The sequence below is a fragment of the Nanorana parkeri genome, unplaced genomic scaffold (assembly GCF_000935625.1).
Source record: "Nanorana parkeri isolate BGI_ZX_2015 unplaced genomic scaffold, ASM93562v1 scaffold453, whole genome shotgun sequence".
NCBI classification, from domain to species: domain Eukaryota; kingdom Metazoa; phylum Chordata; class Amphibia; order Anura; family Dicroglossidae; genus Nanorana; species Nanorana parkeri.
Window position 1 is genome coordinate 95,128 of NW_017306721.1, and position 13,786 is coordinate 108,913.

Sequence of the window (13,786 nt, forward strand, 5' to 3'; positions counted from 1 at the left end):
TGGTCTGGTCCAAACGCATTGCAGCCGGGAGGGGCGTTTGAGGTGCCATGCACATGAATGGTGACACAATGCACCTAGCGTACTGTAACACATGGTAGGTGCGTTGTGCAGTAGATTGCATTAATCGTACGGAACCATGTGATTAACACCCTGGGGGATTCGGTCAGGTGCGCTGTATGGGGCCCCATCATTTCTAATGGCGGCTCTGCCTGTTTTAATAAGGAGGCAATTGCTATAGAGCATGGAAAAAAAATTAGTATGACACATTTTGTCTGTTGTATACATACAAAAAATATCTGATTATTGTTGACTAACCTGGAGAACGATTGGATCGATGCAGGTAAATTTTGTCTCTTCTCTATATAAATACTCAATGGAGCATTTTAGAAGCAGAATTTTAGGGCTTTTAATGCTGGCATTCATCTATAACAAAAACACACAATAGTCAGCACTAGTCAAGTGTTGGCACAGAATTATGCTCCTAACAGATCAAATCCTATTACCTTTTTATGTGCAATATTTTTAGTGCAAACAAATCCATTCACCACCGTAGAATCGGATTTCTTTCCCCCTGGAATCTACAATCAAACAAAAATGAAAGACAAAAGAATTGAAACCAAACTATACAATGAAATTGGATGTATATTCTGCTTGACAATACAGCACATCAAAATCCACTGCCGTTCTGTATTTTGCAGAGGTGTAGAAGGTTTACCACATTATGCATACATACAAACAAAAATAATCTGTCTCTAGGGCTGCTGTTCATTTTCTGTTTTCGATCACACTGATTTTTTTCTAATCAAAACTCCCATTTAATGCTCACTGCGGTAAACCGTCTGTGCAGATAAGCACCAAGAATTATAAGAAATGGCTTCATTCCCTCACTTAAAGCAGAACCAGTCAAAAATAACAAGATAGGAATAGCCAATTTAAAGATAAAAGAAAACAAAACCAGCTTTTTCTGAAATATTCAGCTTCAGGGTACGTTCACAGCAGATGCAGTGCGTTCCAGCTCGATTCTGGGGGCGTGGCGAGCCATTGAAGTGAATGGCACTGTAGCCACGCATTTCTGACACCATAAAAGTCCCATTGTATTTTTGGCCGTATCATATATTAAAAAATAATCGGCCAACTAATCGATTATGAAAATAATCGTTAGCTGCAGCCCTAGTATTTACTGCTTACTAGTCAGAATTATTTTGCAAAGCAGGATTAAAGAATAACTCCAGGATTTAAAAGAAAAAAAAATTAGCACTGGCCTGCAAGGGTTAACTGCTGGTTTTGCTTTAGGGGCAGAAACAAAAAAGAAAACATACTCACCTGATCCTCAATCCCGCCTGGCTGCTGGATTGGTCCTCTTATACTCTGGGATCCAGCGATCTAAACTCCACTGAAGTCATTATGTCTAATGCAGGCCATTCACATGTATTAGATGTGAGGACACTAAGGCAGTGGTTCTCAACCAGTGTAACCTCAGGACCCACATTTGTCCTTGGTCATTAAGTCGCGACCCAAGTCGCACTGCAATTGAATGCATGAAATTAGGATACCGCGCGTTCCAGCGCGGGCGTACAAGCTGTGGGTGGGAGATGTGTTTGGGGTACCATTCAAATGAACGGCAACCCAACACACCTCCCACACCAGAATGCAGGGTACGTGCGATTAACGCACTGTACTAGTGTGAACAGACCCTCAAAAACACCACCCACTCTCACTACCTTACGAGCACTGGAGTGGATCCTCAGCCTGGGGTCCAGTGTGGGCTGCTGAACTGTGACGGAACTCCATCCATATGTGCATTGCTTGTACAGCTCCCTCACACGCCCAGAAGAGGTGCTGGGAGCCAGAATGTGATGTCACCCCGGTCCAGGCACCTCTACAGGACACGTGAGGGAGCAGTAAGGAAATACACGTATGTATGGAGCTCCCTCGCGGCCATAGCCCCATCCGATCCCACCTCAATCTGGCACACGGCACCGGGCAGCATATTTTGAATGGCCGCTTGGCATGAGAACTGACAGTGCTGCGCTAGGGGGAAGCAGAGGAGCCTCTCACCTACAAAAGTGGAAGACATGCAACGATCCAGTAAACACTGGGTCGCGACCCACTATTGGGTCACGACCCACCAGTTGAGAACCAAGGCACTAAGGGACATACCACAGCTGGAGCTGAGGGGGATAGAGGTGAGCGCAGAATGCCGCAGGCTAGAGGATCATGTGGGTATATCTTCCTTACTCTGGCCCCTAGACTAAAACAAGAACTTAACCCTTGCAGTGCCTTAACCTCACCAGAAGGTTTATTTTTTTTTAAAACCTGTTGCAGTGCAGTTCTTGTCCACTGTACTTCAAACTGCCTATTGGCCCAAACATGCGTGCCTTTTCCTCAAAAAAGCCTTGCAAACCATTTTTTTTCCCTAAGCTCTAGAACATAATGTTAACAATTCTGTATTTGTAAAGCATCTTCCGGAATTACTAGAACTGCAGGTGCAGTCTCCTTTCAGCACCATCATAACCACTGATGTGCAGGGGGCTTGGTCCAAACCCAGTATACTGACGTTCTCCCAAGCCATAACTGTAACTGACATATCCTAATCCCATCCCAATCATCTGCACCAGTGCATTCTTCACTGCTTTGTGACATGTGGAGAAGGGAATACCCCTGCTGCAAATGATTTGACTGAGAGGGGGTTGTGTCCGTCACAGTTCTGCATGCGCTTGGTCAAATTCTGGTGAACTGGGTTTACACCAAGTCCCTGCACATCACAAATCATAACCCACCAGTGACCCACTAAATTGCTAAAACAAAAAAAAAAAGGCTTTGTTCTGCTCATAGGAACCAGATTTTTCAGCTGTTTATGGAAAAAATAAAAAACATAAATGGAAGAAAAATGAGCACTCATTTCCCAGTGTAATGTGTATCAAAAACAAAAGTGAAGAACTCAAATGTTAACATTTCCTTAAATGTAAAATATTATTTACATTTTCCCCTCAAAGGTTTTTTTTTTTGTAAACACTAACTTTTTTGATGTGGACAAATTGGCGGATGTCCATGTCATCATCATTCTTGACATCGGGTCGGACAGTCTGAACTACTTGACAAACCAGTGGCACTATGATGTCACGCCAAGGAAGAGAGAGCGATTCATTATACAGAAGCTGCTGTAATAGGGACATCATGTGACTGTGGTTGGCAGACCTGTGGAACATGAAACACAACTTCATTTACTAGATACATCACAAATAAATTTCTAACTAGGGCTGGTACTTAGGAAGCTTCAGTCACTGCTGCCCAAGAGATGGGACCAATGCACATTAACACTTTGCTGATCCTTGAGTGCAGCAAATAATGCAAAATACATGTTAGAAAGCATCTAGAGGTCACGGGTATCAGTGATTCTGTACATCTGTCCAAAAGGAGTGGTGAATGTACATGCACTGCGATGGCTACAGGGAGAAGCCTTGTGAGTAGAGCACTTAGTTAAAGGAGAACTATGTGGAAAAGCCTTAACCCCATAGTTCTCCTTTAAAGGAAACGTGTTCTGAGATTGCTCTGCAGATGTAGGCTGCCACTATTAACCCCTTCTAAAAATACTATTGGCTATGCCTGGCTCCCGTGATGGCCCACTGCCTCCAATAGTTTTTGAGGCACTAAAAAAAAGTATGCAGCAATGGAAGTCAAATCTTTCGATGTCCAAACCTGTGTTAAATAAGTGACCCAGAAGCAAGGCAGTCTATGTAGAAGTAAGTCAGAAAGAGAAGGTTCCATATTTATCTCATGACCGGTTTCCTATGAAAACATCAAGATAAAAATATTCTTACAATAGCCTCTCCATTGCCTGTTTTTCACCATTTTCTTCTCTTAGTTGATCCAGGGTGTTATGGTGCCATCCCAAAGGAGTGAAGGGTAGATCTTTAGATTTCTCTTCCACTCGTCGATTAAATAGAGACTCTACATAAAAACAGTTATGATTATTAATACCTTGACATCTTTGAAGGAAATATCAGCATAACTAAAGATATACTCTAGCCAAAATGGAAATGTAAGTCTTGAAGTGGATACAGAGGGCTCAGTCTACATCCTAACTTCTTAAAAAAAAACTTTACGCCCCCTGCTTTTTTTGTTTGTTTTGTTTTCATCCCCTCTCACCTGTTATGCTGGGTGTTCTTCCGAAAAAATACTAACCTGCCCAGCGTATCATGTTTGTCCTGTTGCAATATGCTGACACAGGTCGGGTACCCCACCACCAACTTCCCTTCCTACATATTCATTAGAAGCTAGCTAGCGGTCTCTTGCAGTGGGTTCTTGCAGTCAGCCCCCTGATTAAATGCTGGAAGGTCTGCCCTCCAACTGCTGTGTGTCCCTGCTCCCCAGTCTTCCAGTACAAGATGCTCGCTCCATCCCAAAAAAACAGCTGCATTCCACGGGCCTTCAATTATAAATGTAATATTTTATTGTAATCCCCAAATGTGTAGACACCACATTTATAATTGAAGACCCGTGGAGTGTGGCTGTCTTTTTGGGCTGGATTGACTAAAAGGTGAAAACACACCGGTTGGCCTGCACCTATAGGATCTCCATGACATGGATCTAGCCGGAGAATTGGAGCGGTGAGATTTCCTTGTTAACTTTACAAGATGCCTGCTATTACCTCTACTGGGCACAAAAAAAAAACCCTCTGTGCACTCTAATGAAATAGCTTGATTTCTCTGAATTAAAGCTACCATCCACTATTCCCTTGTCCAGTGAGAGCACCCTTACTGCCCCCCGAGGAACTCTTATTGTACAAGGTGTGACAGACGGTTAGTCAGGGAAATCAAGTCTTTTATCTATATATTACCTTTAAGAGACAGTCAAAGCTGGGATCCGCGATTCCCTGAACCTCTGGATTGTTATTCTCTAAAAAGCTTCCGTCCACTCAATACTGATATCAGTTTAGGGTGTACACTAATAAGTTGGTTCATGTATCTGATATTGTTGGTCTGCCTCTAGCTGAAAAGATACTCCCAACCCACTCACGTGCAGAAAGAATGTAAAGTAGCCACTGCTCCAAGCACGTACTGCGGTAGCTATTTGTATTGAAGTTATAGTCTAACTAAACGTGAGATTGTAGTCCATCACAGGAGTGAGCTTGGAGCGGAGGTTACTTTATAGCACACAGGGAACATGAGTAACAAAAGTAGCCACCCTCCAGAAGGAAGGACAGTGTCAGCACCAATTCAAAGATGATTTGAGGATCTACAGCCGAGTGACACACACAAATAAGATGCATTTTTGTTAAGGTACGTGAATAAATTTTTAAGTATTTTTGTGTAACTTTAAGGATATTAATTAAAAAGCATATAAGGGCGTTAATAAAAGGTTTAAAGTCACAAGCTATGAATGACAAATAAAGTGCTACAGCAAGTGTTTGTGCACACATAAAACTTGATTAAAGTGAACATGTCCTAGTTTGGATCTGAAAATGAGAAGTTAGTTCTTACAGTCAGGCAGCTTCATAAATGAGGACATTTATTTATTTTCTTAAACAATAAAGAGAATACAAAATGAATAAGAAGCAATCCTTAACAAGTGCTTTATGAGTTACCTTTGATGAAAGCGTCACTGATTGAAATGACCTGCTGCCCTCCGTCTTCAGACTGAAGAAACTCTAAAGAGGAGAATGATGACAGAACAAGAGATTACTCTACGTTTTCATCTTCGTGATGTGCAGCACACACCCTGTATGACTCAGAATGCATTAAACAGAGGCCTCAAATTACTGCACGCCTACCACATCCAGAATGTGAATGTCAGCGCACTGTTCACTCCAGACACACGCTGTACTCTGGCTTACAGTGCCACAGTGGTTTGTTCTCTATGTAAGTATTTACCATGACAATCAAGTCTGGAACACTAAAACCAAGGAAAGAAATTATCTTTTTTGTATGAAATTTGATGTACAATTTGATGTACACCATGCGTGGCAACAGCCATGCATGGTGATATGACCTACATGAATGAATAAAAGGATTTCGTTTTGAAGAAAACCTGGAGTGCTGGTGACCATTTTTCTGTTTAGCATACACTGAGGCACATTACTGTATCACGACACAATCATGTTAAATGAGCCTCAACACAGAAGGCAATCTTGCTCTTTTTTTTTTTCACTGCAGTTGTGATGTGCTGTCAGGAAGGGGGGGGGCATTTTATAGATGCGTTGGGGTGCCATGCAAAATGCTGCTGCTTTCACTATCCAGTCACAAAGTTGAGGGTGTCCATCCACCTGGTTGGGCTGTGTGATGGGCCTGAGTATATCTCAGGACTTGATAGACAGAAACACAGTTCCTTTGGCCGGTAAAACATCTCCCGTGATATGTATTTTATCTGTTTGCCTACATTTCAGCCTTAAATGAACTTCCACTTTTGAAGCCAAATTAAAAATAAAAAACATTTTATGTTTGCTATATGTTCCAGCTCGCATTGCATAACTTAAAAATGCAATGAGCTATTATTATGCTCTCTTTTTTTTGAAGTGCTTAAAAATCCTATCTAGTTCTCCCCCCTATGTAATGTTAAGGAGGGGGTTGTATGAAGTTATACTTACTCTGATGAACCATGCCTGTACTGTGCTGGCACATTTCATTATCAATTGTAAACTAGATTTGAATACGGTCTGTCCTAACAAAGGGTTAAAGGCTTGGAGACATTGTATGGTAATGTTAGGACACTCAGTTTCAGCCTTAGTCTGACACTCAAACTGCTCCGAGTAGCCTGAAATCTGCACAAAGCCCTTCACCAAAGAAATATCTAAAAAGGTAAGAAATACACATTTAAAAATTATTTTTTTGGCAGGCTGTGTGAATGGGAACACATGGACATATAGTGGGGATTTCTCAAATTTGATTGCAAAAGTAGAACTACACTTTAAAGTTGAACTGAAGCCAAAACTTTTTTTTTAGTTTTGGATGGAGTGGAGAGGGATTTAGATCTTTGTTGCTCTCTGTAACCCTGTTAAGAGAGATTCACCCTCTCGGTTTTACCTGATGACTTCTCACTGAAAGTGAAAGAAAATCACCAATTTTCGGTTGTCACCAGAACAGGAATAGATGGAAAATCTTGCAATGGGGACGCTAGTTCTGGTGATCCTGCAGACTACCAGGGATTTAATTTCACTTCTTGTTGTGGCTATTAAACAGGAAGTAAAGAGAAATCTCCCCAATGGGACACAGATGCCACAAAAACGGGGTTATAACCTCCCTTACTCTATCCAAAACTTAAAAAAATAAATAAAAAAAAGAGCTTTGGCTTCAGTTCTACTTTAATATGTTAGATATTTACATATCTTGTTAAGATACAAATAAATGTTACTAACAATTGCTTATTATAGTTGAGTCACATTTATGTCTTGTGTTATGTGTCTTGACTCAGAATGTTGCTGTTTCTCTTTAGCTTTTTTTCACACTGATGAGTTGTTTCCCTTCCTTCTAATTCCAGACGCCGAATATTTTTTTATGTTACCATGGACAAATTCTACACTGCACACTGTATGAATCATACATGAACCATCAAGAACTTAATGTCTTTTTTGCATATTTTGCTATGGATAATAAAAGAACAAGAAATACTTAATAGATTATTTGGATTGCAGAAAAAAATGCTGCAAACAAAGCCTAATTTAACATTAGGCATGCTAAAGCTCATTCCAATAAGCTCCCCTAATGAAGGGGTGTTTTTGTTGGTTTAGTGATTGATTATTCTTCACTTGGACCTCTGATCAGGAGATCCAGCATTATTTAGGACAGAGGGGTGTTGTTAAATGTGTGCAAAATACACTAATATATATATATATATATGGGCTGTGGAAATTAAAGATGAATTTCTCAATTAATCGTTAAACTTTTTGATCGCTAATGAAAACACTCACCTCTCCGCCGGCTTCCGGGAGTCCCGCGGCGATCCGGTGATGTCACGGACATCACCGGACTTCTCCCCTCTCCCCCTCCAAGTGGCTCCGTCGGCTAACGAAGGGAAGGGGGAGGAGTCCGGTGACGTCGATGTTCGTGACGGCTAACGAAGGGAAGGGGGGAGGAGTCCGGTGACGTCGATGTACGCGACGTCACCGGACTCCTCCCCCCTTTGTTAGCCGATGGAGCCACTTGGGCCAGTGAGTTTGCACAAGAAACTTTCTGCACAAGCACCAGCCAAGGCATTGGCCTATACACATCGCAGTAATGAAGTAATAAAATGAACTAGGATCACACTAATTCAGCACGTTATTATTCTGAGTTGCCCCACTCAAGCGGCGGCCATGTTGAGTAGGGCACATGAGATTAATAATGATTAATAATGTGATCCTAGTTCATTTTATTACTTTATTGCTGTGCTATATGTGTACAGCCCAATGTAGTTGGATCTGTATGTGCGTTATAATTAATCAAAATTAATCGATTCATCGATTTCTAAAAATTTCGATTAATCGAGCACGAAAATTTTAATCATTACCAGCCCTAATATCTATCCATACACACACACACACACACACACACACCACCGTTCTACATATTTATATTAAGGATGAAGTGTACAAAAAAAAAAAAGTCTGAAAATGCGGTGCTTCTCCCCTCCCCACTGGGCGCCGGGTGGAAGCTTCAGCCTGTGTCCATTCTGATCCCACTGTGTCGGTAGAGGCAGGAAGGATCAGAGGGAACACAGAGCCTATCCAGCTGCCGGCACCCAGTGGGGAGGGGAGAGGCTGTCAGGACGGACAGTGTCAGCAGGGAGGAGAGCTGCAGGTAGAGGGAAACAATTCAGGTTGGAGAGCGGGGAAGATCAGCGAATATTTCACATTGCTGATCCTTCCATATATTGCATAAACATTTGTGTGATCATTTCGAATCACACCAACGTTGTAAATAACTGAGGACATAGTATGTAGTTACTGTGTCCCCAATTATAAATGAATGGGAAGTGTTATACATAATTTACTGTTCATTCATGATTGCAGAAATAGTAACTGATACTATCTCCTGAATGGACAGGAACAGCTCAGTATAGGCTTACTGTTCATTCATAACATGCAAAAAAAGTGTTTTAGGACTCAATCTCTTTTTCTGTTTCAAAAGGGAAATGTTAGGGGTCTAGACCCTTGATATTTTCCCAAAGCCACTAACAGTAAAGTAAAAAAATAAAACAATTCATGTTACATATATATTATGTTATATATGTAACATGATCACATATAAAACACCAACAATGATAGCAAGGGACCATTAGATTCTTGCTTAGATATTAGGTCACTGGCGAGGACGCTCCAATAGCAGTATTTTATGCATGGAAAGTACTTTTTTTAAACTATTTTGGTAATAGTGACATTGTGCCCCACTGATGCATGCAAAATGTACATTTAGGCGCAGTTCACACCTGAGTATTGCAGAAACACGCGTCTCGTTAGTGCACATTCGTGCGCATTTTCACACTTGTGTGCCATGTTCGCAAAAAAGCTCAGTTAGTATTTTGAGGGACACGCGTTTGGTATCTTTTGTTTCTGTGTTAATGCGAGTTTTCACACACACACACAAACGCAGAGCAAAAACCCACATCTTGCTGGCCGCATTTGGGGTACCATTATGAATGAATGGCACCACATGCGTGTTTCCGTGAGCGTGCACCAAACACGCAGCGCAAGCACATTTGTGCATGTTTCCATATACGCATGCCAAACGCGCATGTAACCATAATGCGCAGGGGTGAACGGGGCCATAAAGGCCTATTTACACTTAACAGTAGGGTTGCACAGATACCAAGTACAGTACTTGGTACAAGTATGAGTACAAGTACAGTACTTGGTACAAGTATGAGTACAAGTACAGATACTTTTTGAGCTCCAAGACTACACTAGAGTAAAATTCAAAAATTAGGAGGCAGCTGTATTTGTAAGGAGCACACGGAGCTCCTGGGATTTGTACAGCTCTGTTTTAATGTACGATTTTGTTTCTATAAATAAAGGGATGCACCGATGCCAGTTTTGCGTGTACGAGTACTGGTACTTGCCGAGTACTTACTGTTACATTTTTGTTCATTAGTCTGTATTGATTTAGAAAAACTGCCACATGACAATAATTTCAAGACAGTGGTGGAGTGCCAGAGCCGGATCCCAGCTTCAATCGCTGCAACCCTGGTAGTTCTCATGAAAATGCCAAGTATATGCACTGGTACTCGAAAAGTATCTGTGCATCCCTTCTTAACAGTAATGCACCTATCTTGCATTGCTGCTGCAGTGTAATCCATTTTCATTGGCACACCAGTACTAAAAGTGACACACCTGCGTTGTAGTGTACCATAACAAACGGCAACGTACAGTAGTGCTTTGTGGTGCATTGCGCTAGAAAAAAAGTGTCATGTGCTTTAATCACATGCATAGAAAGTCTGCGCATTTTGAACGAACACATTAATAAGGCAAAACACCTGCACGGTAGTGTGCCATAAAGCACAGCACCGTACAGCAGCTCCTTGCAGTGCACTGAGTTAGAGAGAAAGGTTCATGTACTTTTTTTTTAAACACATTAGGGTGTGTTAACAGCACATTTAATTTGAATTGGCTGCCTTAACACGACGTGCGTCTATGCGCAACATGATGCGAACCACAAAAAGGTAAAAAGGCCATTAATGAAAGGTAAATTATAATACCTTAGGAAAGTACCTTAGGAAAGAACATAAACCATCCAGGATGTGGCGATAACTGTGCACCTCTAGCCTAATGCCCTATAAAATGTTCTTCTATTACACGATCCTATAATAGATGTATCTATAATCATTTTAATCACAAAATATACAATTTATCCATATATTTTGTTATTAGTATGTTAAAAAAAAAGAAGAAGGTTTACAATATCAACAATCAGAAAAAGGCAAAGATCAACCAATATGAATAGATTTTTCTTGGATCTACTACTACTAAAAAGGAAAATGTGCTTGTATGCTCTCATCTATCACACTTCACACATTACAGTTGCTGTATCAAACAAGATGTTTTGAAGAGAAAACGTTTCCAATCATTATAGTGATACGTGCACCACAGCTTGTTCGTGTAAAGCAATGGCTAATTGACAAAAAGTAGATAAAAACCTAAGTGAAATAGATCAAAAGGTGTTGAAAGACAGAAATCTCAAGTGTAAAAGAAGCCTGAACTTCTACACCATCAATGGCTGGCATACGTCTCTACAGGAGGGGGGAGGGGGGAAATCACTTTTGGTACATCTAATATGTGCTTTGTGCATTTGAAACTCAAGACTCTTTCATCTTTAGAAAGAGTAATGAACAACTCCCTTTAAATGCCTGGAAACACAAATATAGACATGGCTGCTCCTGGGACAGCAGCCTCTTTTTAGATCTGCAGCCTGGTAACCGCTGACCTTAATAGCTGTCAAGTACAGATACTGATAAATCACCTATAGGTATCTGTGATTATTAAAAAATGGTTCTGCATGTGTTCATCCAGGCAGTGCAGAAATCTGTCAGAAATCCTAAACTATCATTATGGAATAACTAAACATGACTGTAACAAAAAGCAATTTGCAAGACATGTTTATATATCTGTTTATGTATCTTACTAAAGTTATTCTTGGGCGACAGGTCAACCTAAAGCAGAATTTTAACCAAAAAAAACAAATCAACATGAAATCGCCCATTAAAAGATAAAATAACAAGACCAGCTATTCTGTTTGGCTCCAGAGATTTCCCCTGCAGTAATTTTTTCTGCCGCGAGAAGTGTCCTCAGTCTGACGATAAGTATTATTCAACATATTTCCTCTGACTCCAGGTTGTCCTGGACTCACCCAAGCCTGTGACTGGACAATGAAAGAAGTAGCAGCACAGTGATAAGCTCTTTCTCTTCCTATCAGCACATGAACTTATTGACTCCTTGTGTTGCTAATTGCTCTTACAATCCAGCCCTCCTGCACAGAGGACTGCAAGATGCTGATACCAGGTGAGATTCAGGTACTTACATGGTTGCACTGAAAGAAAAATGTATTCATATATTAATGATTAGGCAGTTATAAACGGTAATACTGTATCGTTCACCTTTAAAGGAGAAGTACTGGGAGAGTAAAATGTACTCTTCCCAATACTTCGAGTCGGCAGTGTCACACGACGGCTCTATAGATCGAGAACCGAGTGATCACAAACCGCTCACGATCTTCTCTCTGTTAGTCACCACTTCCCACAGAGATTTCCCATCCCCTCTCTCTATTCCTCCAGCATTCTCTGGTAACGGGTGGATCTCAACAATATTGGGATTCTTGCCGGCTGCAGTATTGCTCTGCGCTGTCAGCATAAAGTGGGCGGTCGTCTGCTATATACTTACTTTGGGTCACAGGTGTATATTAAAAGGAGAACTATGGGGTCATGGCTTTTCCCCATAGTTCTCCTTAGGGTAACGGGAGGACACAAACTAGCGTCCTCCCGTCACCCTTGGCTCAGTTTACCCGCAGCAGGAGCGGATCCCGACATCGATGTCGAGATCCGCCCAGCTGCGTGAGTGACAGCTGGCTCTGCCTATCTAGAGGCAGAGCCAGCTGTACCCGCCCCCTCCTCTGTCCGTTCCGCCAGTCAGCGCTGGCGGGTCGGAGCGGGGAGAGGGGAATCCAGCCCCTCCCGTCATGGCAGAGAGCCGTGACAGGATCGAGAGGTGAGCGAACCCGGTATGTGTTCGCTCACCTCCTGATCTACTGAGCCGACCTGTGACAGTCTCATTGTCAGAGGTTGGCTAGAACTATGAGGTGAGTGAGTTCTCTTTTAATGCACTAATTGGGTACAACAACCAAGCGTTCACTCTTTTTAATGAGGGTAGAAATCCTGTCCTCAATCCTGCCTCATGTTCATCAATATGTACAGCTAGGGTTATTTAATAACAAATGAAAGACCAATGCAGTACAACCCCCCAATGACAACCAATAGATTACTTTCCACCTGTTTCATGTGGGACTATAACAAGTGCAGCTCTGGTGATGCCATCTAGCGCTTTTCTTTGGAAGATATCATTAAATATTCCCAGCCATTGCAATGTGATGAAGATGAAAAGTTACACAGTGTTACCAGTTTGCAGATCATTTCTGCATCACAGCACCCATTAGAGAGCAGTGTCTGTACCAAAATGTCATACATTTCTTTATCATCGTTTCCTAAAATGTAAGTTACCACTTTAAGGTGTATGCGTCTATTCAAGAGAAGAAGCAACATATTACTACATGCATACACCGAAAATACATTTCTGATACAGAAACACAAACAAATTAATCAGCAAACATTTACATAAATTAAATTTAGCATTAGTAATTAATTCAAGAGCAATGATGAAAAAAGACAGGTTAGAGGTCACTCAATTAGTAATCAAGCAATAGATTTTCAGCTTGGTGCACAAAGATATTGAAATGTTGACTGTGTCCAAGCAAAAACATGCATTATAATATAGGTTAAAATTTCAAGTACTCCCCCCCACAGGCATAGCATGCACATTATGGCAAGTAACATACTCCTTTATAACCTGACTTACCTTTAATACAATACAAACGTGATACCAGACCAGGAAAAGTGCAGTTCCTCAGTTAAATGGCTCGTTCAGCGCTAGCTTAATTCTAAGGTATAGGAGAAAGCTTTTCTGAATGGTAAGTGTGCAGAGATGTAACAAGGTTTTGTTCAAATGTGTATGCACTGTATGTGTATCTCACGTCATAGGTTTGCTTTTTTCTGCACTGTGATTCTTTTAGAAGCATTGCCTATTGGAGCTCTTCTTTGCCATGTCTAT

The 13,786-nt window shown here is 41.3% G+C and overlaps 1 protein-coding gene across 1 annotated transcript in view; it reads right to left on the minus strand.

Moving 5' to 3' along the window:
- Positions 1–340: 340 nt before the first annotated feature.
- Positions 341–13,786, minus strand: part of PIKFYVE (phosphoinositide kinase, FYVE-type zinc finger containing) — a 38,736-nt gene continuing 25,290 nt past the window's right edge. Inside the window, exons 12-16 of the mRNA XM_018560395.1 lie at positions 5,588–5,650; positions 3,822–3,951; positions 3,017–3,198; positions 504–578; positions 341–423 (exon numbers count right to left, since the gene is read on the minus strand). Of these exons, the coding sequence (XP_018415897.1) occupies positions 523–578; positions 3,017–3,198; positions 3,822–3,951; positions 5,588–5,650 (431 nt within the window). The 3' untranslated portion in view covers positions 341–423; positions 504–522. The remainder of the gene's footprint in view (positions 424–503; positions 579–3,016; positions 3,199–3,821; positions 3,952–5,587; positions 5,651–13,786) is intronic.